At 65.9% G+C, this 22,293-nt stretch overlaps 3 protein-coding genes across 7 annotated transcripts in view; 2 read left to right on the plus strand and 1 right to left on the minus strand.

Moving 5' to 3' along the window:
• The window catches only part of INTS11 (integrator complex subunit 11), a 12,546-nt gene extending 8,525 nt beyond the window's left edge, over positions 1-4,021 (plus strand). Inside the window, exons 5-17 of the mRNA XM_023192823.1 lie at positions 100-198; positions 280-314; positions 715-853; positions 1,223-1,287; positions 1,683-1,872; positions 2,010-2,093; positions 2,468-2,557; positions 2,643-2,805; positions 2,892-2,999; positions 3,086-3,147; positions 3,218-3,360; positions 3,451-3,580; positions 3,674-4,021. Of these exons, the coding sequence (XP_023048591.1) occupies positions 100-198; positions 280-314; positions 715-853; positions 1,223-1,287; positions 1,683-1,872; positions 2,010-2,093; positions 2,468-2,557; positions 2,643-2,805; positions 2,892-2,999; positions 3,086-3,147; positions 3,218-3,360; positions 3,451-3,580; positions 3,674-3,739 (1,374 nt within the window). The 3' untranslated portion in view covers positions 3,740-4,021. The remainder of the gene's footprint in view (positions 1-99; positions 199-279; positions 315-714; positions 854-1,222; positions 1,288-1,682; positions 1,873-2,009; positions 2,094-2,467; positions 2,558-2,642; positions 2,806-2,891; positions 3,000-3,085; positions 3,148-3,217; positions 3,361-3,450; positions 3,581-3,673) is intronic.
• On the minus strand, positions 3,860-7,321 carry PUSL1 (pseudouridine synthase like 1). 2 transcript variants are annotated; one of them, XM_023192826.3, is made up of 8 exons: positions 6,640-7,321; positions 6,413-6,470; positions 6,101-6,288; positions 5,771-5,920; positions 5,523-5,693; positions 4,759-4,813; positions 4,516-4,678; positions 3,860-4,258 (listed from the first exon to the last, which is right to left on the minus strand). In XM_023192826.3, exons 1-8 carry the CDS (start codon positions 6,714-6,716, stop codon positions 4,209-4,211), a joined length of 912 nt encoding a protein of 303 aa, XP_023048594.1. In that variant the 5' UTR covers positions 6,717-7,321; the 3' UTR covers positions 3,860-4,208. The 2 variants fall into 2 exon arrangements, with proteins under 2 accessions (XP_023048594.1, XP_023048592.1); XM_023192824.2 differs by having other exon boundaries at positions 3,920-4,258; positions 4,574-4,678.
• ACAP3 (ArfGAP with coiled-coil, ankyrin repeat and PH domains 3) lies at positions 6,953-22,050 on the plus strand. 4 transcript variants are annotated; one of them, XM_023192817.3, is made up of 24 exons: positions 7,154-7,575; positions 11,195-11,252; positions 11,913-12,032; positions 12,196-12,249; positions 13,120-13,178; positions 14,471-14,654; positions 14,961-15,005; positions 15,095-15,190; positions 15,258-15,332; positions 15,786-15,797; positions 16,759-16,871; positions 16,960-17,011; positions 17,268-17,368; positions 17,449-17,560; positions 17,897-18,105; positions 18,197-18,266; positions 18,367-18,461; positions 18,538-18,740; positions 18,924-19,031; positions 19,658-19,756; positions 19,845-20,071; positions 20,273-20,382; positions 20,545-20,655; positions 20,749-22,050. In XM_023192817.3, the coding sequence occupies exons 1-24, from the start codon at positions 7,529-7,531 to the stop codon at positions 20,894-20,896; spliced, it is 2,508 nt and encodes an 835-aa protein (XP_023048585.1). In that variant the 5' UTR covers positions 7,154-7,528; the 3' UTR covers positions 20,897-22,050. The 4 variants fall into 4 exon arrangements, with proteins under 4 accessions (XP_031790720.1, XP_023048585.1, XP_023048587.1 ...); XM_023192819.2 differs by lacking the exon at positions 7,154-7,575 and adding an exon at positions 7,784-9,260; XM_023192820.3 differs by lacking the exon at positions 7,154-7,575 and adding an exon at positions 9,855-10,086.
• The last annotated feature ends 243 nt before the right edge of the window (positions 22,051-22,293 follow it).

Below are 22,293 nucleotides of genomic sequence, written 5' to 3' on the forward strand. Positions count from 1 at the left end.
CTCCCTCGCTCCCCGCCCCTGCCTCCCTCGCTCCCCGCCCCTGCCTCTCTGCCCCTCTGCTGTGACGGCACAGCCTGAGCACAGCCCTGTCCTCCACAGGTAGACGATGAACTGGAGATCAAGGCCTACTACGCAGGCCACGTGCTGGGGGCAGCCATGTTCCAGATTAAAGTGGGCTCAGAGTCTGTGGTCTACACGGTCAGTGGAAGGGCTTGAGGCTCGGGAGGGGCTGCTGGGGTGGGAGGCACCCTCCTCATGGTGGCCTTGATCGTTCACCAGGGTGATTATAACATGACCCCAGACCGACACTTGGGGTAAGTAGAGTCTGAGATGTCTTTTGTCCCATGGGCCCCCCTGGAGCTCAGGACCCTGGCGGGTGTCAGGGTGCCAGCCCTTGAGTGGCCAGCCCAGCAGTGTCTCCCATGTCCCGTGTGGCCCGGAGAGCCCCTTCCTTCTGGGCCCAGATGCGCAAAGGCACAGGGTCCAGGCGGGGGCTTCTGTTCCTCCTCTCTCTTCCCAAGGTCTGGGCAGGGTCCTCTGTCCCTCCTCTCTCTTCCCAAATGTGTTGCCCACAGCATTTTACCAGCTGACTCTTTCTAGCCAGAGTGGCCCAGGAAGGCGGGTGGGTGTAGTACTGGGGTCCAGCTTGTCAGACCCAGCCCTGCAGCTGTGGGGACAGTGCAGTGTGACTCACACCCCACCCCCGTGTTCTAGAGCTGCCTGGATTGACAAGTGCCGCCCCAACCTGCTCATCACAGAGTCCACGTACGCCACGACCATCCGCGACTCTAAGCGCTGCCGGGAGCGAGACTTCCTGAAGAAAGTCCACGAGACCGTGGAGCGTGGTGGGAAGGTAGCCACAGCAGGGGTGGGGACGCGGGCCCTCGGCTATGCTGGGCGGGTTCTTTTGGCTGCCCTTGGCCTGGGTCAGGGTCTCAGGGTGGGGGGTACTGCATTTTCAAGCAGGGAGGGAGGAAGGTTTGCTCAGCATTGAGGACAAAACTCAGAGACCCTTCCCGGGGAGCCCCTTTGCCCCTCCTACCTCAGATCCTGACGAAGTCCTGGCCAGGCCCCACGCAGCTCCCTTCTGTCTCCGGAGAGTGGCTGGGACAGGACTGGGAGCAGATGAGAGAGGCTAAGGTCCCTATGAGGCCGCAGCTCTTGGGCACCTGGCTGTGCCGAGGGGCTGTATGGCCAGGCTCCTGCCTTGTGTGTCCCCCAGGTGCTGATCCCCGTGTTTGCGCTGGGCCGCGCCCAGGAGCTCTGCATCCTCCTGGAGACCTTCTGGTAGGTGCCGCCAGGACGGCTCTTTCAGGAGCCCCTGGCCCAGCCTGCACACAGTCCAGTTGGTGGGCAGGCCTGCCCAGGGTGCTGCTGGCATCTCAGTCCTGCTTGCTGCTGTCCTGGGGGGCCGCTTGTGCGCTGTGTGACCCCAGGAGGCCTGTGACGTCCCGTCAGCGTCACTGTCTACAGCTCTTGTAGGGGTTCCTGGTCCACTGAGCCTGGCTGCTTTAGGGCTTAACGGGACATAGGCTGAGGGCACTGGCCGCCTGTGGTTGCGTCTGGACTCAGCCCGGCCCGTGCATGGGCTGTGCAGATACAGGTGTGGGGGTGGCCCGGCCGAGTCCTGCCCTGCCGCGTCCTCCCGTGGCTGCTGTGCTGACCGGGCCGGCGGTCCCCAGGGAGCGCATGAACCTGAAGGTGCCCATCTACTTCTCCACGGGGCTGACTGAGAAGGCCAACCACTACTACAAGCTGTTCATCCCCTGGACCAACCAGAAGATCCGCAAGACTTTTGTGCAGAGGAACATGTTCGAGTTCAAGCACATCAAGGCCTTTGACCGGGCTTTTGCTGACAACCCAGGGCCGATGGTGAGTCCCGCAGCAGGGCCGGCCAGCACATCCACGTCCATCGGCCTCCTGTCTCCTGCGGGTCTCTGGGCTGGGCCTGCGGCGGGGGTGGGGGCATCACTGCCCTGAACCACCCCCCGACCCTGTGTGTCCTGCAGGTTGTATTTGCCACGCCGGGGATGCTGCACGCCGGGCAGTCCCTGCAGATCTTCCGGAAATGGGCCGGAAATGAAAAGAACATGGTGAGGCGTGGGAACCTGGAAGCTGGAGGCCGGCGGGTTGTCCTTCCACCCGTGCTGTCTGTGAGCTCTTGCTGGCTTGGCCTTGCACTGGCTGAGGGACGTGGCTGCTGCTGCCAGGGGACGGGGGTGACATCGCCTGGAGCTGCTCAGTCTCCCTGTGACGCAGCCCGTCCATCTCAGGCTGTGCAGGCCCAGCCCAGCCCTGGACAGTCTTGTGGCAAAACCTGAGCCCTTTGGAGTCTGCAGCTAGGCTTGGTCGGGCCCTGCTGACAGGTGGAAACAGCTTCCAGGGGTTCAGGTGGGGGCATCCCAGGGAAGGCCCTGAGGTGGCAAGGCTAGGGTCCCGTGGCTGAGAGCTCTGTGCCTGCCCCCAGGTCATCATGCCCGGCTACTGCGTGCAGGGCACCGTGGGCCACAAGATCCTCAGCGGGCAGCGGAAGCTGGAGATGGAGGGGCGGCAGGTGGTGAGTCCCAACCCCGTGCTGGGTTGGCAGGGCAGAGGGGCACCTCCTGGTGGTAACCGCTGTCCACACCCTGCGGCCTCCACAGCTGGAGGTCAAGATGCAGGTGGAGTACATGTCATTCAGCGCACACGCTGACGCCAAGGGCATCATGCAGCTGGTGGGCCAGGCGGAGCCGGAGAGCGTGCTGCTGGTGCATGGCGAGGCCAAGAAGATGGAGTTCCTGAAGCAGAAGATCGAGCAGGAGCTCCGTAGGCAGCCAGGCGGGCGGTGTGGGGCCCACCTTGGGTCAGCGCAGGCAACCTGGGCTGAGGCTCTCTCTTCCCCCGGGGTCCAGGGGTCAGCTGCTACATGCCGGCCAATGGCGAGACGGTGACACTGCCCACGAGCCCCAGCATCCCCGTAGGCATCTCGCTGGGGCTGCTGAAGCGGGAGATGGCGCAGGGTATGTGGGCCGGGCAGGGAATGGTGCTCGGGGCAGGCAGCCAGGAGTGGCCCTTGCGTTGACAGCTGCTGCCGCCTCTTCCACAGGGCTGCTCCCTGAGGCCAAGAAACCTCGGCTCCTGCACGGCACCCTGATCATGAAGGACAGCGTGAGTGCCGGGACGGTCTCGGGAGGGGGAGGGCCGCTGCTGTGCTCCCTGACCTGCCCCTGCCCCACAGAACTTCCGGCTGGTATCCTCAGAGCAAGCCCTCAAAGAGCTGGGTCTGGCCGAGCACCAGCTGCGCTTCACCTGCCGCGTGCACCTGCACGACACGCGCAAGGAGCAGGAGATGGCGTTGCGTGTCTACAGCCACCTCAAGAGGTGGGCGCCCGGCCCCGCCCCCCACCCCTCGGGCCCCCCTATCCCTCGGGCCCCAGGGGCCAGACAGGGTCTCACCGAGCCTCCCCACAGCGTCCTGAAGGACCACTGTGTGCAGCACCTCCCGGACGGCTCTGTGACTGTGGAGTCCATCCTCATCCAGGCCGCTGCCCCTTCTGAGGACCCGGGCACCAAGGTGCTGCTGGTCTCCTGGACCTACCAGGTAAGGGGTGGCCCCCACCCCACCGCGGTCAGCACAGGTGTCACCACCCCTCCCTGTCCTGCACAGCCAATGGTGCTCTTGCTTCTGCCCTAGGACGAGGAGCTGGGGAGCTTCCTCACATCTCTGCTGAAAAAGGGCCTCCCCCAGGCCCCCAGCTGAGGCCGGCAACTCACCCAGCCACCACCTCTGTCCTCTCCCAGCTGGACAGAGCCGGGCCTGCACTTCAGGACTGTGGGTGCCCTGAGTGAACAGACCCTGCAGGTCCCATCCCTGGGGACAGAGACCATGTGTCATGTGCCCACTCCGGCAGCTGTTTCCAGCTAAAGAAATAAACTGGCCTCCGGGCTGTCCTGCCTTTATTCCTGCTCCTGGACCCCCAAACGATGGTTACGGTAGGGAGTCCCGGACAGCAGTTTCCAGTAAAAGCTGAACAAAAGACTACTTGTTACCCTCTTCTTGGTGTACATGGCTGTGTCCTGCACTGAACCCCATCCCGCCTAGGATAGAGAGGGGCATCCAGGCTGGTGGGACCTGGGCAGCAGTGCTGTGGGCCCCAAGCGGCTGACTGCCCTGCTTGACCAACACAGGGTTGGGCCTGGTGTGGCCTGACTTTGCCAAGTGTCCAGGGTCATCTGTGGCTCCCGAACTGTGGCCCCTGCAGGGCGCAGGAGGCAGCACCTGTGGACAGATCAGACCCTGCGTCAGCCTGGGGCGAGGTCAGCCCAGCACCCTCCCCACCACTGGGACCACTCCCACGGCCAGGGAGTGGGTCAGCCCAGGACGGGCTGGGCTGAAGGACTGTGACCCTGGGCGGGGAGCTCCTTTACCCCCAGTTGTCTTGCTGTGGTCAGTGGCCCCTGGCCTCCCCACCCCTCGCCTTGGCCGCAGCAGTCACTGGGTACATGGCAGCAGCTTCCCGGGCCCGCTCCTCTTACCGAGGCTCCCATACAGCACTGACTTGAGGAATAAGCCATGGGCCGGGGCCACACGTGCCTGGTGCTTCCCCAGGGGGTCTTGGCTCTCCAGAATCGTCTTCACCTGGGCAGGTGCCAAAGCCCCCAGCCCCACGGCCACCAGCACAGCGGTCATCCTCCGTACCTGTGACCCAGGGCTGAGGTTGCAGAGGCCTGCCCACCCTCGGCCCCACCCCCCAGGGAGGGCCCCAGAACCAGGCCCACCTGTCTATACAGGAAGGACTGGCTCTCAAACTCCAGGCTCCAGAACCGCAGCTTCCTGGAAAAACACGTACCTGTAGGTGTCTGTGGGGCAGCGCCTGCCATCCCCAGCCTACCATGGGGCCTCAGACAGGAAGGGCGGGACCCTGGCTGACCCCCTGCCCCTAGGGAGGCCCACTGGAGAGGCTTAAAACCAGACAAGCAATGCAGTGGGCAAGGAGGCAGCAGGACCCTGGAGGCTGGGCAGGTAGCCTGGCTGTGCCGGAGGGGCTTGCCCTGGGCCCTCACCTAGGGTCCTGGTGCAGGGTCTGGGAACATGGCTGGTGTGTGTGCCAGAGACCCCAGCTCTGTACCTGCTGCTCTGATGCAGGAGTCTGGGGCTGGCAGAAGTTCTTCCTCCCTTCAGGGCTCACCCCAACGGGGGAGGTTTTGTGGTTAGAATCTGCCACCTGGTGGGTGGCCGTCTGGACAGTGATGGGGCAGCAGAAACCACCCCCTGCCAGGCTGGGCCAGAACCACTGGCACCAGTGAAACCTTTCCAGTGGCTGCCAGAATTCTGTTAGGCAGGGCAGGGTTTTTCAGAGACAGGCAGCCTTCCCTGTCCTCTGCTCCCCAGCCAGGGTGGGGGAGGGCACAGCTGCAGGCTGGGGGATGTCTGGGCCACTCCAGCTGTCCCACTTTGCCTGCCTTAAAGCTGGGGGAGGTGCTGGAGCTAAAATCAGCGTGTGATCTGAGGGCAGGGCCACAACCCACAGGCCCTTCCTCACCTGCTGTCCTCGGGGGTGACCAAGGGGCTGGCCTGGCCTGGGGACAGGGAGACACGGCGCAGCGTTCGCACGGGGCTTGGCACCGGGCTGCCGGCCGATTGGAAGGCGCTGAAGTCATGTGTGCCGAGGAGGTGCTGGGCAGCTTCTTGCATGGCGGCCACATCCAGGCAGCTTCAGGGAAGAGGGTAACCGTCAGGAGGTGGGGCCTGCCTGCCCCCTCCCCGGCTCACTGTCAGGGCCACACTCACTCTGCCTGGAGAGCCCAGCATAGGTTGCGTTCAAACACCGGCAGCTCATCAGGCCGGTGACAGCCAGTGACCAGGCGGTACAGGTAGGTCCGGGACGTGGCTGCGTGGCGAGCGTGGAAGTCGCTGGGCACTCGGAAGGCCCGCAGGACCCTGTGGCAGCAGATCAGGCTCACCGGAGGAACGACCCTGCCCGCCTGCCCAGGTGTCACCTCCTCTCTCCTCCACCCTCGAGCTCTGACCAAAGAAGTCTGTCCAGACCTCCAGCCTCCGCCCGCAACAGATAGAGACGGGAAGGTCGAGCCCCAGGGGCTGCTCAGGTCGCCGGCTCACCTGATGGCCGGGTGCCGCAGGTGGGTGTTGAGGGCCTCGGCCAGGACCTCGGGCGGGAAGGGCGGCCGGCCTGAGCGGCGCTGGACGTCCAGATGCGCCGCGTTGCTCAGGGCGTGGACCCCTGCGTCCGTGCGGCTGGAGATGGTGAACCTGACCGGCACCACGGAATTCAGCCGCTCGGCGGCCTCCTGCAGGACCGAGCCGCGGGGCGGGCGGGCGAGCGGGCGGGTGGGCGAGGCCGGACCCCGGCGACGCGCGGGCGGGCGCTCCCCCTTATCCCTCACCGGGCGTCCCGGGACCGGCCGAGCTCACCTCCAGGTAGTTCTGGACCCCGATGGCGCGCTGAGTGCCTCTGACGGCCGCGACCCCGCTGCGGGCAGAGGCGGGCGGAGGTTACCGGGGGCGCCCTGCCCTGGGGTCTCGGCCGCCCTCTGAAGCCAGAGCCACTTCCTCCCCCGAACGTTTGCAAACCGCGTCCAGAGACATCCGCTTGCCCGCCCGGGCCACGTGGCGCCCGTCGCTGCGCCCGAGAAACTTACTTAAAGTCGGTGCCCACGTACTGGAAGTACACAAGGTAGCGCGCGCGCACCGAGCCTGCGGCCTGCACCGAACCCATAGCCGAGTCCAGCCGGCGGCGGGGGACGCGGCCTCCAGCTCCGGGGTTCTGCGCGCGCGCGCACGCGGCCTGGTCACGCCCGCCCCGGACGCTCTTGCGCCTGCGCAGTCGCCCCGCCCCGCAACGCGCCACGGCGGCCTGGGGCGGGGAGCGGAGGCGGGGTCGGGCTTAGGGAGCGGTTGCAAAGTGCCGGCCCGTCACCGAGCGCAGGGGCTCTACCTCTACCGCGGCGCCCCGGAAGGCGCGCCCGCAACTACGCGGTGACCCCGCGCTCCTGCGGGCGTGCATTCGTTCACTCGTTCATTCATTCGCCGCTGCCCACACTCCCCGAAGGTGCCCGTTCGCCGCGCTGTGGCCAAGTCCTCCCAGACGTGGTTTTTGCAAATGCCCTGAGTTGCGCAACGGACGGGAGGACTGGAGCGGGCGGGGCCCGCGCCCTCCCCGCGCCCCACGTTTCCACCGACCGTCCCCGAAGTCTGCCGTGGTGGGCTCCGCGTCACTTCCGGACCGGGGTGGTCCCTGGACGCTCCGAGGGGCGTTTGGCGACGCTTCCCGGCGGTGACAGCGGGCGGTGCGCGCGGGCGGTGGACTTTGGCGACTCTCCCCGGCGGTGACAGCGGGCGGCGCGCGCGGGCGGCGGACTTTGGCGACGCTCCCCAGCGGTGACAGGCGGGGCGGGGCGCGGCGCGGCGGCCTCATTCCGGGGCGGGCGGGCGCCGAGGCGGCGCGGGCGGGACGAGCGGTCCGGGCCGGCGCGGCTGCCGCTCGGCGCCGCGGTCCTCGTGCCAGTGAGCGCCGCGGCCGCCGCAGCCATGACCGTGGAGTTCGAGGAGTGCGTCAAGGACTCCCCGCGCTTCAGGTGCGCCGCCCAGGGCCGCCGGGGTGGGCGCGGGCCGGGGGCGTCGCTGCCGCCTTTGTGCCCGACGGCGAGGTGGGGAGGTCAGCGCCGGGCCCGACCGGGCCGCGGCCGCCGGGGAGGGGCTGGAGGACCTGCCTCGGACAAAGCGGCGACCCCGCCCCGCCATGTCCCGGGGGCTGGAACAAAGGACGCCCCTGCCCTGTGCGGCCGCCCCCCCGGCGGAGGGCGTGCGCGTGGGCAGCCGTGGGCACCTCGGGACCGTATGCCCCCGCTTTGTGTCTGCACCTCCACGGGGCTGAGCCCCTCCCGGGCCCTGCAGTCCAGTTTTGGCCAGGGTCGTCTGGGTCTGTGGGGGCGTCGGACCCTGGTCTCTGCCTGGATCCTGTGTCCAGAGCAGTGCCTGGGGGACAGGCAACTGGAGCCGCGTTTAAGGCCTGGGGCAGGGTGCTTGGGAGCGTGAAGTGGTTTGAATGACCCACTGGCTTAGAGGGTGGCGGCCGAGAAGAGCGGCGGGGAAGGTCAGGTAGGGGATAGGGGTTGTGTGCACCCCGAGTCTGCGTGTTTTCCATCATTCCTGGCGTGCAGGCGTGCACACCTGCGTGAACCACATGTTCACAGACGTGTGCACAAGTGTGCATCGGCCTCGCATGGTGGACATTTGGCAAACGACAATGGAGGCAAAGAAACCAGAGTGCGCACCTGCGTGAGGCCCTCTCCTCTTCCAGTGCTTGTGCGGGCGCACCCTTGTGAAATCTGCCCCTGTGCGCCTCCCTCGGGGCACCAGGCCTTGCACAGGACGTGTGGATGAGCCGTGCCACGGGGCTGTGCTTGCTTCTGCATGTAGCCTGCTGATGAGTGCATGCAAGCATGTGCACACGCCACCTCTCTGTGCCGGTTCACGTACTGTGTTAGCCATGTCACCAACAGACAATCAGCTTGTACACGCATGTTCCACCACTGGGTACACATGTTGATGTGTGCCTGTGCAGTCTGTCCTTGGACACACATGTATGTGTGGTGCCAGTGTGTGCAGGCATGTTCGTGCATGAACATGTTTGCACATGTGTGCTTGCTCGTGTGTGTGTGTGTGTGTGTGTGTGCTGGGTCTCTTGGGATCTGCTGGCAAGTCAGCCTGTGTAGGGGGGCACAGGGAGCTTCAGCATCTTTAGAGCCGTCACCAGAAGGCCTTAGGAGCCTTGGAGTGGGAGGCTCAGGGCCAGCCAGGAGAGTGGCCCCCAGGCCCTGGGCAGAGGAACTGGGGCCATCCTCTGCTCTCCCATCTTCCGTTGCTGACCTGGGAAAAGGGGTTGAATAACTGGGGCACTCTGCGATCCTGCATTGGGGACCCGGGCTGTGGGGAGGCGTGGGCTTGGCCTCCCTGCTGGGGGCTGGGCCCTGCTGAAGCACCTACCTTGTCCCTGGCCCCTCCCTCAGAAACCTAATGGACCTCCTCCTCCACGCAGAGGGCCCTGTGCTGCCCTCGCCCAGTCAGGTGGGGGTGCTAGAACCCACTCACCTCTGAGCCTTCTCTCTGGTAACCAGCTCTCACGGGAGCTGGTTACAGGGCCAGTTATGGGGGCTGTGGGGCTGCAGTAGGTGCCGTAGGGCAGCCACCCGGCCTTTTGCCGCGGGGGCTGCCCTGGGAAAGTGCCTCTCCCCCGTGGGGCATGGACTGGAGTGGAGAGGTGAGAATGGCCTGGCCCAGTCGGTTTTAGGGTTAGGCTGTGATTTAACTGGGGTTTGAGGGACTCCCAGAGGCTGTCCTGGGGGCAGGCCCTCAGGGTGTAAGTTGAGTTTCCTGGCCTACCGCGGGGCTGAGGGCCAGGCAGGGTGGGCGAGAAGATGTGGTCTGTAATGTGGAACCTGGTGGCCCCAGCCCTGGAAAGGGGGACCCTGCCCGCACCCTCCTGGTCTGGGAGGGCCTAGTGGCAGCCTGGGTGCAGTGGGCAGGGGGCCAGGGGAGCCTGTGGAGGGAACCGCCTGGCCCCTGTTCAGCGGGCGCTGAGTCACGGCTTTGGTTGGGGGGCAGCCACACCCTCCTCCCCATTCTCCAAGCTGCTGAGGAAATGCTGGGCTGAGCACAGCAGAAGAGGCCCAGGTCCCTGGGGCGGAGGAGGGTAGAGTGGAGGGGCTCCCAGCAGCGGAAACTGCAGCTCTCGGGGCCTCGCCAGTGCCCACCCTGTCCCCATGAGCACGTCCGTGAGCTGCGGGGTGCAGCCATCCCCCCTTGCTGGCTCTCCAGGGACACGGGTGCCCCAAGCCCGAGGGTGGCAGCTCTGGGTGCAGCTGTCTCTGCATCCGGCCCTGCCCAGGGGTGGCTGCAACTTCTGGGGCGTGGTTCTCTCTGCTGCCTTCTGCTGGGTGGATGGTTCCATCTCTGTTCTGGGATCCTCCAGCTGAGGCAGAGGTCAGGGTCCAGGGACTGTGGGCTGGGTGCGTGGACGCCCCAGTGAGGTTCCCTCCATTGCCCCTGCTTCGGGATTCAGAGTCCTCTTAGCCTCTTGGGAACAGGTGAGGGCTGCTCAGAGAGGACCTGGTGTCCTGCTGTGGTGACTGGGACCATTCAAGGTCCTTCCCTGGGGGGCGCTTGCGGCCCCAGCTCCTAATTGAGGACACGCCCCTGGAAACCGCAGGCCCCTCCCCTGAGGCCTGGGACACCCGGCAGGGTAGCAAGGGATGAGGGACCGTAGGCCCCGATGGCCTGTGCTGCCAGACCCCTGCCCTAGACCTGTCCTTGGAGTCCTGGCCCCAGCCTAGGCCCTATGGTGCCCAATCCGCAGGAGGCCAGATGGCCCCGCCGGCCAGTGAGCTGACTGTGTGGAGTGCGGGGCTGCGGGGATCCTGGCCCTGTTTCCCTGTTTCCTGCTCCCAGAGGGGGTGGTCACGTGCCCGATCCATCTGCCTCCCGTCTTCCGGGGATTCTCCCGCCGAGGCTTCTCTGGTGATGTCATGCCTTAACTCTTCTCTCCCCAGGCAGCCCTACTATCAGGCTGTCCTGGTGGGAGTGGGCTCTGAGGATGACAGCCCACCCGTCTTTCCAGCGGACCGTGCTGCTTGCGGCTGTGAGGTTGGGGGAGCCAGGGGTGTCTCTCCCCAGCTGGTCTGGGTCCTCCTGGTGCTGCCAGGACCAAGAGCAGCTGCCCTGCTGCCCCCCCGTCGTCCCACAGTGCACGGTGCCAGACCTAGGTGGGCTGCAGTAGTGCAGAGGGGTGAGGAGCAGGCACCACAGGGTCGAGGGAGCTCCAGATGGGTCCAGGGTCGACTCTGAAATTGTAGAGGAGAGGCTGGTGAGGCTGGCCGAGCCCTCGGTGGGCACCGTCCCTGAGGGACTCCCAGCAGCCGGCTGTCCTGGGAGAGGCTGGTCCAACCTTATTCCTTGAGGGCACAGCAGCGGGAGTCACAGCCGATTCTGCCTCTCGCTGCCTGGGAGTGGGGTGGCGAGGGGAAGTGCGCTGAACCTGGTCCCAGCCCTGTCCGTGTAGCAGGCAGGTGTCTGTCTCCCAGCCTGTTTCCTGAAAGCGCCTTCCCATGGTGGAGCCCCTCAGGGAGGTGCAAGGGGAGGCGAAGCCCCGAGGGGCCAGGCTGCAGGTGACCCTAGCCAGCTCCGTTCTTGCTTTAGGGCAACCATTGACGAGGTGGAGACGGACGTGGTGGAGATTGAGGCCAAACTGGACAAGGTGAAGTGCGGGCCTGGAGCGCCCTGTGATGGCTGCATGGCCGAACTCACCCTCTGGGCCTTACTAAGCCACTCACACCCCCACATGCGGAGCTCCCGTGTGGTGCTCCAGGTCCTGGTCCCTGTGTCTTAGCACGTGTGTTCCAGGGTGCACATGTCACACGCACACATGTGGCCAGCCCTGAGTCTTGTCCCCTCTGGGAGGGGCCGGGCTGTGGTGAGTCCCCGACCCATGGTGACCGCCTGTCCCCTCTGCTGGGCTGGTGACATGGGGACAGCTGCTGTGTGGGCCGAGCCTTGGTGTGGCTGGGGCTGGGGCGGAGAAAGGGGAGGGGGCAACAGGCCGTGGAGCTGGGAGCCGCAGCAGGGAGTGGAGTCCACAAGCCCCACATGGGCTGGTCCTGCTGGCCCTGGGTCCCCTGCCTGGCTCCTGGTCCTTCCCAGCCGAGCGAGGCCATGGCGGCCCCACCCTCCCCTCCCAGACCGGCCTCCAAGCCCCAGGCAGGCCCAAGGCGCGAGGAAGCTGCACGGGGCACTGAGTCCAGGTTGCCAGCACCCTGAGTGGAACCTACCCTGGAAGCTCTTCCCGCCTCAGGCTGTGCGTGGTAGCAAGTGCAGGCACCAGTGCCCGCCGCGCTCACCACGCCCCGCCGGCCCGCAGCTGGTGAAGCTGTGCAGTGGCATGGTGGAAGCTGGTAAGGCCTACGTCAGCACCAGCAGGCTGTTCGTGAGCGGCGTCCGTGACCTGTCCCAGCAGTGCCAGGGCGACACTGTCATCTCGGTGAGGGGCCCACTGACCTCTGACCTCAAGGTGGGGTAGGGGGAGAGGCCGAGGGGAGCCAGGAGCGGGCCGGTGTCTCTGCCGCCCGGGGGCTCAGAGGGCGTGACTGGGTGCCCTGGGCCTGGATTTGCCGGCTCAGCACGGCTCCCCATCTGCCCTCCAGGAGTGTTTGCAGAGGTTCGCTGACAGCCTACAGGAGGTGGTGAACTACCACATGGTGAGCCTGGCCTCCCTGCCGCCTGCGGGCCGCGCGCAGCCTGGAACTGAGCTCTGCTGGCTCACCGGAAGACCGGCATGGGGCGGGGGGGCACGTTTCTGCTCCTCCAGTCTGGTGGGGGGGCATCCCACGTCTTCAAGTCAGTGTGGGTTGGGGGACAGCCCTGGCGACTCTGCCGTGTCCCAGGGAAGGGCCACACCAGACCCTGGGGGAGGGGTGGTTTATTCAGGGCTCTCATCCCAGGCTGGCCTGGCTGCCATTTGGGTCTGGGTGGCCCCCGGGGGCCCTGGCACTGACGTGGATGGACACACAGGACCAGCACCCATGAGATGTGGGGCTGCAGCCTGGGAACCTGAGCCACAGACTGAACAGGGGAGGTCCCGAGGTAGACCAGGCAGGACGGCTCAGGCGTCTCTTTGCTCCTGGTTATGCCCGGTCCTTCTCCACTTCGGGCTCTGATTCAGAGCCCAGGCTCCGGCTCCCCAGGCCCAGCTCTAGGGTGCTCCCGACTCTGACCGAGTGCTCCCTGCTGCAGGGATGGGCACCCCAGGGTGGCCGCCCAGGGCCAGGAGGCAGTGGGGCTCAGGCTGTGCCCTTGGTGCCCGCCTGATGAGGGGACCATCCGAGGCAGCCTTGGCCTCTGTCAAGGGCCAGGCGGGACAGAGGGGCAGGGGTCACAGCCGCCACCTCTGGGTGCCAACTCAGGCCTGGGGGCTGCTCCCCTGACCCCCTTGAGGCCAGCCCTGCAGGGTGGGACCCGCCCCTGTGTCTGGGCCTGGGGGCAGTGCCCTCTGCTGGTGAGGATGGGGCCTTCCGTCTGGGGCTCTTTTGGGACAGACCCCAAGGATGTCTGCCCCCTTCTGCCCCCAGATCCTGTTTGACCAGGCCCAGAGGTCCGTGCGGCAGCAGCTCCACAACTTTGTCAAAGAGTGAGTGGCCCCCAGGCCTCAGGTCCCCCAGGGTTGGGGGAAGAACATGGAGGCCACGCTCCCGCTCTTGGAAGGGAAGAGGGTCTGGGGCACAGCAGGGGCACCTTGGCCCCAGGCCTCCAGGCCGTGCAGCGACTCCACAAGGCAGAAGGCTCAGAGGCAGACAGCCGGGTGGGGCTCAGTGGGGTTCCACACCCTGCATGTGTTGGGGGAGTGTCCAACCCCCGCCAGTGGAAAGGTGCAGGCCACACTGGGCTTGCAGGTCTGAAGTCTGGGGCATGGCGGGGATCTGGGAAGATCCTGAGAGTGGGGCGGGTCTGGAGTCTGGGGCATGGCGGGGGTCTGGGCTGGACAGATCCTGAGAGTGAGGTGGGGAGGCCTGGAGCAGATGGGAGGAGGCAGCAGAGGTGTGGGCGGGCCTGGGATAGGCCAGTGAGGAAGGAGGCTGTGCCCAGGAGCAAAGAAAGGGCCTGGAGTGGAGGGTGAAGGCTGGGCATGGTGGCTCACACCTGTAATCCCAGTATTTGGGAGACTGAGTCCAGAGGATGCCAGGAGTTTGAGACCAGGCTGGGCAACATAATGAGGCCTCCATCTCTACAAAAGAAAAAAGAAAAAATATATGTATTAGGTGGGCATGGTGGCATGCGCCTGTGGTCCCGGCTACTCAGGAGGATGAGGTGGGAGGATCAGTTGAGCCCAGGAGGCAGAGGCAGCACTGAGCCATGATTGTGCCACTGCACTCCAGCCTCCAGCCTGGACAACAGAGAGAGACTCTGTCTCAAACAAACAAAACCAGGCCAGGCGCAGTGGCTCATGCCTGTAATCCCAGCACTTGGGGAGGCTGAAGCGGGCGGATCACCTGAGGTCGGGAGTTTGAGACCAGCCTGACCAACCTGGAGAAACCCCTTCTCTACTAAAAATACAAAATTAATCAGGCGTGGTGGCACATGCCTGTAATCCCAGATGCTAGGGAAGCTGAGGCAGGAGAATTGCTTGAACCCGGGAGGCAGAGGTTGCAGTGAGCCAAGATAGCACCATTGCACCCCAGCCTGGGTGACAAGAGCGAAACTCCATCTCAAAAAACAAACAAAAAACACAAACTGATGTGGGAGACTCCAGGATCCAGCAGGTGCCCTCCCTGACCTCTCACCCCACCTGACCTCTCATCTCACCTGACCTCTCACCCCACCTGACCTCTCACCTCACCTGACCTCTCACCCCACCTGACCTCTCACCCCACCTGACCTGTCACCCCACCTGACCTCTCACCCCACCTGGCACTTGGCCTCCAGGGATGTGCGGAAGTTCAAGGAGACAAAGAAGCAGTTTGACAAGGTGCGGGAGGACCTGGAGCTGTCCCTGGTGAGGAACGCCCAGGCCCCGAGGCACCGGCCCCACGAGGTGGAGGAAGCCACCGGGGCCCTCACCCTCACCAGGAAGTGCTTCCGCCACCTGGCACTGGACTACGTGCTCCAGGTCAGCCCCGGAAGTGGGGTGGGGGACAGGGACCAGCTGTAGCGAATGGAGGTCTCAAAGGCCTTGGACAGAACTGGAGAGATTTTGAGCAGGAGTGTCAATTCCTGCTTCACCCATGGGTGGGACCTCCCGACATGGGGAAGGACTCCAGGACCATGGGAGGATGAGGCTGGCCCAGTGCTGGGAGCTGAAGACGACCTGGGGGTCTCAGGGAACCACAAGCAGCTCAAGTGGACTCTATGGCAGGTGCAGGGCTTGGGGCTGCCTCAGCCTCCAGGGCTCACCTGTGGGCTCCCCCTCTGGCAGATCAATGTCCTGCAGGCCAAGAAGAAGTTTGAGATCCTGGACTCTGTGAGTGCGTGGGGGCTGCCCATGAGCACAGGCTGCATGGCGGGGGCTGGGCCGGGTGTGCTTGGGCCTCACCTGTGCTGCCCCCACAGATGCTGTCCTTCATGCATGCCCAGTCCAGCTTCTTCCAGCAGGGCTACAGCCTCCTGCACCAGCTCGACCCCTACATGAAAAAGCTGGCGGCCGAGGTGAGCCTTTGGGAGGGGTGGGGCCAAGGCAGGCCTCCGTGGCCTTCCCTAATGCCAACCCCAACAGCTGGACCAGCTGGTGATCGACTCTGCAGTGGAAAAGCGTGAGATGGAGCGAAAGCACGCAGCCATCCAGCAGCGGGTGAGGCCACGCAGCCGGCTCCCTGCACACCGGGTGCCTGCGAGGCTCCTGCGTCCTCACCCCATGCCCGGCACACCCTCCCCGCCCCTTCCTCCCTGCCTGTCCCCCACCTGCCCTGCCCACACCTTCTCTAGGTGTCCAAGGCTGCTGCCCTTTGATGCGTGCAGTGGAGGGGCACGTGTGGGTGGGGCCACTGCTGGGATCTCCTTCCTTTGAGGCCGTGGTCACCTCTGCGGCCCAGTCACTGGCTCCTTGCGGGGCCTTTGCTTGCCTGTGGGACAGCAGCCCCGGCCACCACCCAGAGCAGATGTTGGCTGCAGGCAGGAGTGGCTATTTTGGGATAGGGGAGAGCCCCCTAGGAGTTGGGGATGGGTCCGCCAGTCACCAGGAGTTGGGGGCAGCTGTCACTCACTGGCTCTCTCCCCCGCATCCCCTCCTGCTCCGGCCCTTCAGACGCTGCTGCAGGTGAGTGAGCACCGCCGGGGGTGGGCTGTGGGTCGGGGGAGACCAGATGGGGTGGTGCCTTTCCCTCCCCTACCCCGAGGGCACTTCAGCACCAAGGACACCTCCCACCGGTCTCAGGGCTCCTGCTGCTGCTGCAGCTGTGAGAAGGGCTGGAGACCCCCACGTCCCCCGTGGGAGTGGCGGCAGCTGTCCCTTCCCGCCCCACATGGCCTAGGGAGCAGGTGGCCGCGCCTCCCCTCTGCTGCCCTGGCCTGCCAGACGGCGGGACACACAGGGCCTTCAGTGGCTCCCAGGCCTCCTGAATGGGGCTCTGTCCGCGCAGCTGGCCACGTGAATGGAGCACTCAGGATGCAGAGGGTGGGGGCAGCTTCCTTCCGGATCGCAGCCTGCTGTCCCTGCAGGGCTGGGGTGGGGCTGGCACTCTCAGGCCCCCAGCTGTGAACGTGAGGGGTCTGCCCCACGGGTTTCAGGGCTGGGGGCCTTGCTCCGGTCAAGAAGTGGCTATGGGCCAGGCGCGGTGACTCACGCCTGTAATCCCAGCACTTTGGGAGGCTGAGTGGGCGGATCACGAGGTCAGGAGATCGAGACCATCCTGGCTAACACGGCGAAACCCCGTCTCTACTAAAAATACAAAAAATTAGCCGGGCGTGGTGGCGGGCGCCTGTGGTCCCGGCTTCTAGGGAGGCTGAGGCAGGAGAATGGTGTGAACCCGGGAGGTGGCGGAGCTTGCAGTGAGCAGAGATTGTGCCACTGCACTCCAGCCTGGGTGACAGAGCGAGACTCTGTCGCAAAAAAAAAAAAGTGGCTGTGGTGAACAGAGGGTTTTCCGTCTGACCACGTGGCCCGTGGGCCGTGTGGCAGCCTCAAACAAGGACCTCACCCAGCCTGTGCTCTGGGAAAGCATAGAGGGTAGCAGGGCTCCCTGGGGCGGGCACTCAGGGGGCGGGTTCCATCCCCCTAGGACTTCTCCTACGATGAGTCGAAAGTGGAGTTTGATGTGGATGCGCCCAGTGGGGTGGTGATGGAGGGTTACCTCTTCAAGAGGGCCAGCAACGCTTTCAAGACGTGGAACCGGTGAGGGCCCTTCCTCAGGCGGGGGCAGGGGTCACAGTAGCCCTGGGATGGGCACCGCCTGACTCCTCACATCCCCCCACCCGCCTAGGCGCTGGTTCTCCATTCAGAACAGCCAGCTGGTCTACCAGAAGAAGCTCAAGGTGTGCCCTGGGCCTGGGTCTAGGGCCCTGATGGCTGGATGCCCCACCTGGGCCACAGGGCAGACCGGTCAGTTGGGGTTGGCATGGGGCCGGGGCACTAGTGGACACCGCAGCCTGAACGGTCAGAGAGCAGAGAGCTGGACACGGGGCTTGGGACTCGGGCAGTCAGCCTCTGGGTCTCTAAGGTGAAGCAGGAAGTGGGTGGTCGGGGCCGGGTGGCGGCTGAGGGCAGGGGCCACAGCAGTGCCGCCCACAGGACGCCCTCACCGTGGTGGTGGATGACCTCCGCCTGTGCTCTGTGAAGCCGTGTGAGGACATCGAGCGGAGGTTCTGCTTCGAGGTGGTGTCACCCACCAAGTGAGGAGGTCCAGCCCAGGGTGGGGCGGGGGGCGCCCCTGCCCACCGGAGCTGACGCCCGCCCCCTCCACCACCCACAGGAGCTGCATGCTGCAGGCCGACTCTGAGAAGCTGCGGCAGGCCTGGGTCCAGGCTGTGCAGGCCAGCATCGCCTCCGCCTACCGTGAGAGCCCCGACAGCTGCTATAGTGAGGTGTGGCCCTTGGTGCCCCTGGCCCACCCCCGTGCACACACCTGTTTGTGGCTCCTGCAAGCTGGGTGTTTGCTGTGGGTGCACTGGCACACTGGCCTGTGCAGTGTGGGTGTGCATGTGTGTGCAGGTGGCATCTGCCCACATGAGGGTGTGCACGCATACATGCGTGTGCAGATGCATCTGCCCACATGAGGGTGTGCACGCATATATGCTTGTGCAGGCGTGTGCTCGAGGGGCCCTGGCCTGCACCTGCACTCCAGCTGGGGAGGAGGGGACCTGCTGGGGAAACCACGCTGGAGCCCCTGCGGGACTGAGCAGCCCCACCCCATCCCCCAGAGGCTGGACCGCACAGCATCCCCGTCCACAAGCAGCATTGACTCTGCCACTGACCCTCGGGAGCGTGGCGTGAAGGGCGAGAGCGTGCTGCAGCGCGTGCAGAGCGTGGCCGGCAACAGCCAGTGCGGCGATTGCGGCCAGTCGGACCCCCGCTGGGCTAGCATCAACCTGGGCGTGCTGCTCTGCATCGAGTGCTCTGGCATCCACAGGTGGGCCCCTGAGGGCGGGGCCGGGGATTGGGGTTGGGCTGGAGCTGGGGGCCTTGCCTCACCCAGACTCACCCCTGCCTCTGCCCTCCAGGAGCCTGGGTGTCCACTGCTCCAAGGTCCGGTCCCTGACACTGGACTCATGGGAGCCAGAGCTGCTAAAGGTGTGTGTGGGACTCCTGCAGGCCATGGACCGCCTTTGTGGGGGCGGGAGCCGGGGTATGCAGGTTTGCACTGATGCCTGCTCGCCCTGTCTCCCGCCAGCTGATGTGTGAGCTTGGAAACAGTGCCATGAATCAGATCTATGAGGCCCAGTGTGAGGGTCCGGGCAGCAGGAAACCCACAGCCAGCAGCCCCCGGTGAGGTGGGGTACGGTCTGGATCAGCCAGGGAGCCCCAGCCTGGGGGCACAGCCTCATGTTCACCCCTGGTCCAGGCAGGACAAGGAGGCCTGGATCAAGGACAAATATGTGGAAAAGAAATTTCTGCGGAAGGCACCCATGGCACCAGCCCTGGAGGCCCCAAGACGCTGGAGGGCGCAGAAGTGCCCACGGCCCCACAGCTCTCCCCGCGCCCCCACTGCCCGCCGCAAGGTCCGGCTTGAGCCTGTCCTGCCCTGTGTGGCTGCTCTGTCCTCAGGTGGGAGGCCATGCCCCGGCAGGGCTGAGAGGGGGCTTGCCTTGGTCAGGGATGGACTCCGTGAAGGGGTTGGGGGCAGGGGCTCTGGGGGCACCTCAGGCTCCGCAGACCCCCAGTGTGACCTGGGGTTTTCTGCCCCACCCCGGGCATGTTCCCTGCTCTGAACACGCACTGCCCCTGCAGTGGGCACCGTGGATCGCAAGTTCCGCCGAGACTCCCTCTTCTGCCCTGACGAGCTGGACTCACTCTTTTCCTACTTCGACGCAGGGGCCGCGGGGGCTGGCCCTCGCAGTAAGTGTGGGATGGGCCCAGCCAGGTGGCAGGGCAGGGCCAAGGAGGCTGGCCTGGAGGGTCCCCAAATGTGGATGGCCCTTGCCGGGGAATGGAGCAGCATCTGGAGGGCGGGGGCCTCCTGGCCACAGAGCTGGAGGCTGAGGCCCTGACTGTGGGGGTGAGCTGGGCAAATGTGTGTGTGGGCTGTGTGCACCCAGATGTGTATGTGGAGCGAATGGCCTGGGGTGCTGGGGCAGCAGAGGGCGCTGCCAGCTGGCCCCCAGCCTAGGGCCCTTCTGAGGCCATGCTGCCCATCCGTTGGGTGGAGAATTTTCAGCCTGGGCCAGCCACAGACAGGGATGGGGGGCCCACTGCAGGGGCGCCAGGTGAGCCTGGGAGTGGGCGGGAAGGACTTCCCCGCGGGCCTGGGCTTCAGGGAACTACCCCTGGCACCTTTGAGCTGTTACTTGGTTTTCTCTCCTTTGCTTCTAGCCCGCGGCTGGCTGCCCCCCGCCCTGGGTGGGAGCTGGTCCTGTCCCTAGGGGTTGTCCCTGGAGGGTGGGTGGGGTTCCAGCTTTGCCCCAGGGCTCTGGATGGAGTTGGGGCCTCCCACCTTCAGGACTCCCTTCCCTGCGGACCTGCAGGTCTGAGTAGCGACAGTGGCCTTGGGGGCAGCTCGGATGGCAGCTCGGACGTCCTGGCTTTCGGCTCAGGCTCTGTGGTGGACAGCGTCACTGAGGAGGGTGGGTGGCGCCTTGCGCTCGGCCGACGCCCTGCCCAGCCCCGGGGCAGCCCTGGGGGTCGCCTTCCCTGATCACCCCCTCCCCACAGAGGGTGCGGAGTCGGAGGAGTCCAGCGGTGAGGCAGACGGGGACGCTGAGGCCGAGGCCTGGGGCCTGGCAGACGTGCGTGAGCTGCACCCGGGGCTCCTGGCGCACCGCGCAGCGCGTGCCCGCGACCTTCCTGCCCTGGCGGCGGCGCTGGCCCACGGGGCCGAGGTCAACTGGGCGGACGCGGAGGATGAGGGCAAGACGCCGCTGGTGCAGGCCGTGCTAGGGGTGAGCGAGGCACGGGGGCTGCGCGCAGGACACAGGCGCACGCTTGAGGTTGCATTTTCTGTGGCCCCCACACAGGGGCCGCCTGTCCGCGGCGGGGACAAGTTCGGTCCCGGCTGGGGGCGCCCAAGGACGGGGTCAGGGTGCAGAGGCGCTGCGAGGGGCCGGTACCGCGGCTCCGTCTGAGTCACCCCGGCTCCCCAGGGCTCCTTGATCGTCTGTGAGTTCCTGCTGCAAAATGGCGCGGACGTGAACCAAAGAGACAGCCGGGGCCGGGCGCCCCTGCACCACGCCACGCTGCTGGGCCGCACTGGGTGAGGCGGGCAACCCACGCCCCGCCCCGCGCCCCGACCACGCCCACCCGCCCCGATCACGCCCCGGCCTGTGGCCACCCCTTGCCCGGCCACGCCCCGCGACCACACTCGCCCCGCCCTCCCTGCTCAAGCCCTGACGCGCCCTCCGCCCTCACGTATCAGGCAGGTTTGCCTGTTCCTGAAGCGGGGCGCGGACCAGCACGCCCTGGACCAAGAGCAGCGGGACCCGTTGGCCATCGCAGTGCAGGCGGCCAACGCTGACATCGTGACGCTGTGAGCGCGGCCGGGTCCTCGGGACTGGGCGGGGCCTCCAGGGCGGGGCGGGGCCTCCAGGGCGGGGGCGTTACATGCTGCACCTCCCCGCAGGCTCCGTCTGGCGCGCATGGCGGAAGAGATGCGCGAGGCCGAGGCTGCCCCGGGTCCCCCGGGTGCCCTGGCGGGCAGCAGTCCCACGGAGCTCCAGTTCCGCAGGTGCATCCAGGAGTTCATCAGCCTCCACCTGGAGGAGAGCTAGGGCCGGGCAGGCCGGGCAGCTGCTACCCCGCCCGGCCCGACGCCCTGCATGCGGCCGCGGCCCTGCCTGTGACCCGGGTCGATGCCTGGCAGCCCCAGTGCCGGGGCGCCCTGGCCCCGCTCGCCCAGGAGGAGAGAGAGGGCCCCGCACTGAGTCTCTTAAAGCCTCACGTTTCCCTGGGGGGTGCTGCGTCATCGGGTGCCCCTCACCCCACCCAGGGAACCTCTGTCTTCAGGTCACCCCTTTTAAGGGTCCTGGGTTGCTCATGTCACAAGCCACTCTCAAGGCCCGTGTCACCTGTGTCCCTCTGTCCTCAGGGCCTGTGTCACTTCGTGCCCCACTTCTGCCCAGAACACTGACCTGCTAGCTGGGTCCCTCCCGCACACCCCAGAGCCCCCTCCCAGGGCAGAAAGGGTGGCCCATCCAGGGAACCAACGAGTACCTCACTTAGTGACCCCAGCATCCAGGCTGGCGTCGCGGGTGCTGGGCGGGAGGGGCTCTGGCCTGGGTCCTCAGCCCTGGCTGGACGCGGGCGTCCCAAGGCCACGTGGCTGGCCATGAAGGTCCCCGTGCCAGACAGCCCCAGCCGCGTCCCAGCCTCCTCTGGAGGCACCTTCTCCCGGTACTCGGCCCAGAGCCTGTGCATAAAGCCACTTTGCCACTTTGCAGCCCGCATCTCATGTTCTTTGTAGCGGACCGAGGGGGTTTGCTACAGGCCTCGTCTGACTTTGTCTTGCGTCTTTTCTCTGTGGACTCTTGAGGACGTCTGAGCCCCAGCCCTGCCCCTGGCCAGCTTCACCCTTGGGTCCAGGGGTCCCTCAGTTCATATTGCAGGGCCTGCCAATGCCTTCACGCACTCCTTCCCCGAAGGCACCCTGCAGAGAGGCCGGGCCTCCCCAACTCGGCCCCAGGTCAGGCTAAGGCCAGTCGGCTGGTCACTATGCAATGCTGCCCCCGGGAGGCTCTGTGAGGGCACAGTGGGCACTGGACCCGGCCCCTCAACACTCTTGCCTGCTGCCTGTGACCCTGAAAAACACAATTGATTCTTGCTCCTCTCCCTGTGTCAGCTTGGCCTCACCACCTGCCCCAGGCCCCTGCTGGCGGGTCTTACCCCCACCCCTCGCTTTGAATAAACCGCTTGCGCCCACCGCCTGCTCCTGGGCTCCCGTGCCTCGCTCTGCTCTGTCTCCGGGGAGTGTCTGCGTCCCCTGCCCTCCCCAAAGGGCATTCCTGAGCCAGGTGGCACTTGAGTCAGACTCCAACAGGCTGCACGGGCCTGATGGGGGCCTGAGGCTTCTTTGACAAAATCTGGCTCCTGATGTCCCCGGCCCCATTGTCTCACCCCTCTACCCTTCTCTGTCCTAGACTGAGTCCCCTGGTGGGAAGAGGGGTGTTGG

The sequence above is a fragment of the Piliocolobus tephrosceles genome, chromosome 1 (genome assembly GCF_002776525.5).
Source record: "Piliocolobus tephrosceles isolate RC106 chromosome 1, ASM277652v3, whole genome shotgun sequence".
In the NCBI taxonomy this organism is placed as follows: domain Eukaryota; kingdom Metazoa; phylum Chordata; class Mammalia; order Primates; family Cercopithecidae; genus Piliocolobus; species Piliocolobus tephrosceles.

Bases quoted from the DNA above. Each gene is read 5' to 3' on its own strand.
- PUSL1 (XM_023192824.2), bottom strand. From the start codon at position 6,716: ATGGGTTCGGTGCAGGCCGCAGGCTCGGTGCGCGCGCGCTACCTTGTG. The intron at 6,289-6,412 runs GTGAGCTCGGCC...TCGGTCCTGCAG, and splicing joins GGGTCCAGAACTACCTGGAG to GAGGCCGCCGAGCGGCTGAA. The intron at 5,694-5,770 runs GTGAGTGTGGCC...TCTTCCCTGAAG, and splicing joins TGCTGGGCTCTCCAGGCAGA to CTGCCTGGATGTGGCCGCCA.
- ACAP3 (XM_023192817.3), top strand. From the start codon at position 7,529: ATGACCGTGGAGTTCGAGGAGTGCGTCAAGGACTCCCCGCGCTTCAG. The intron at 18,462-18,537 runs GTGAGGTGGGGT...CCCCTGGTCCAG, and splicing joins CCCACAGCCAGCAGCCCCCG to GCAGGACAAGGAGGCCTGGA. The intron at 20,656-20,748 runs GTGAGCGCGGCC...ACCTCCCCGCAG, and splicing joins AACGCTGACATCGTGACGCT to GCTCCGTCTGGCGCGCATGG.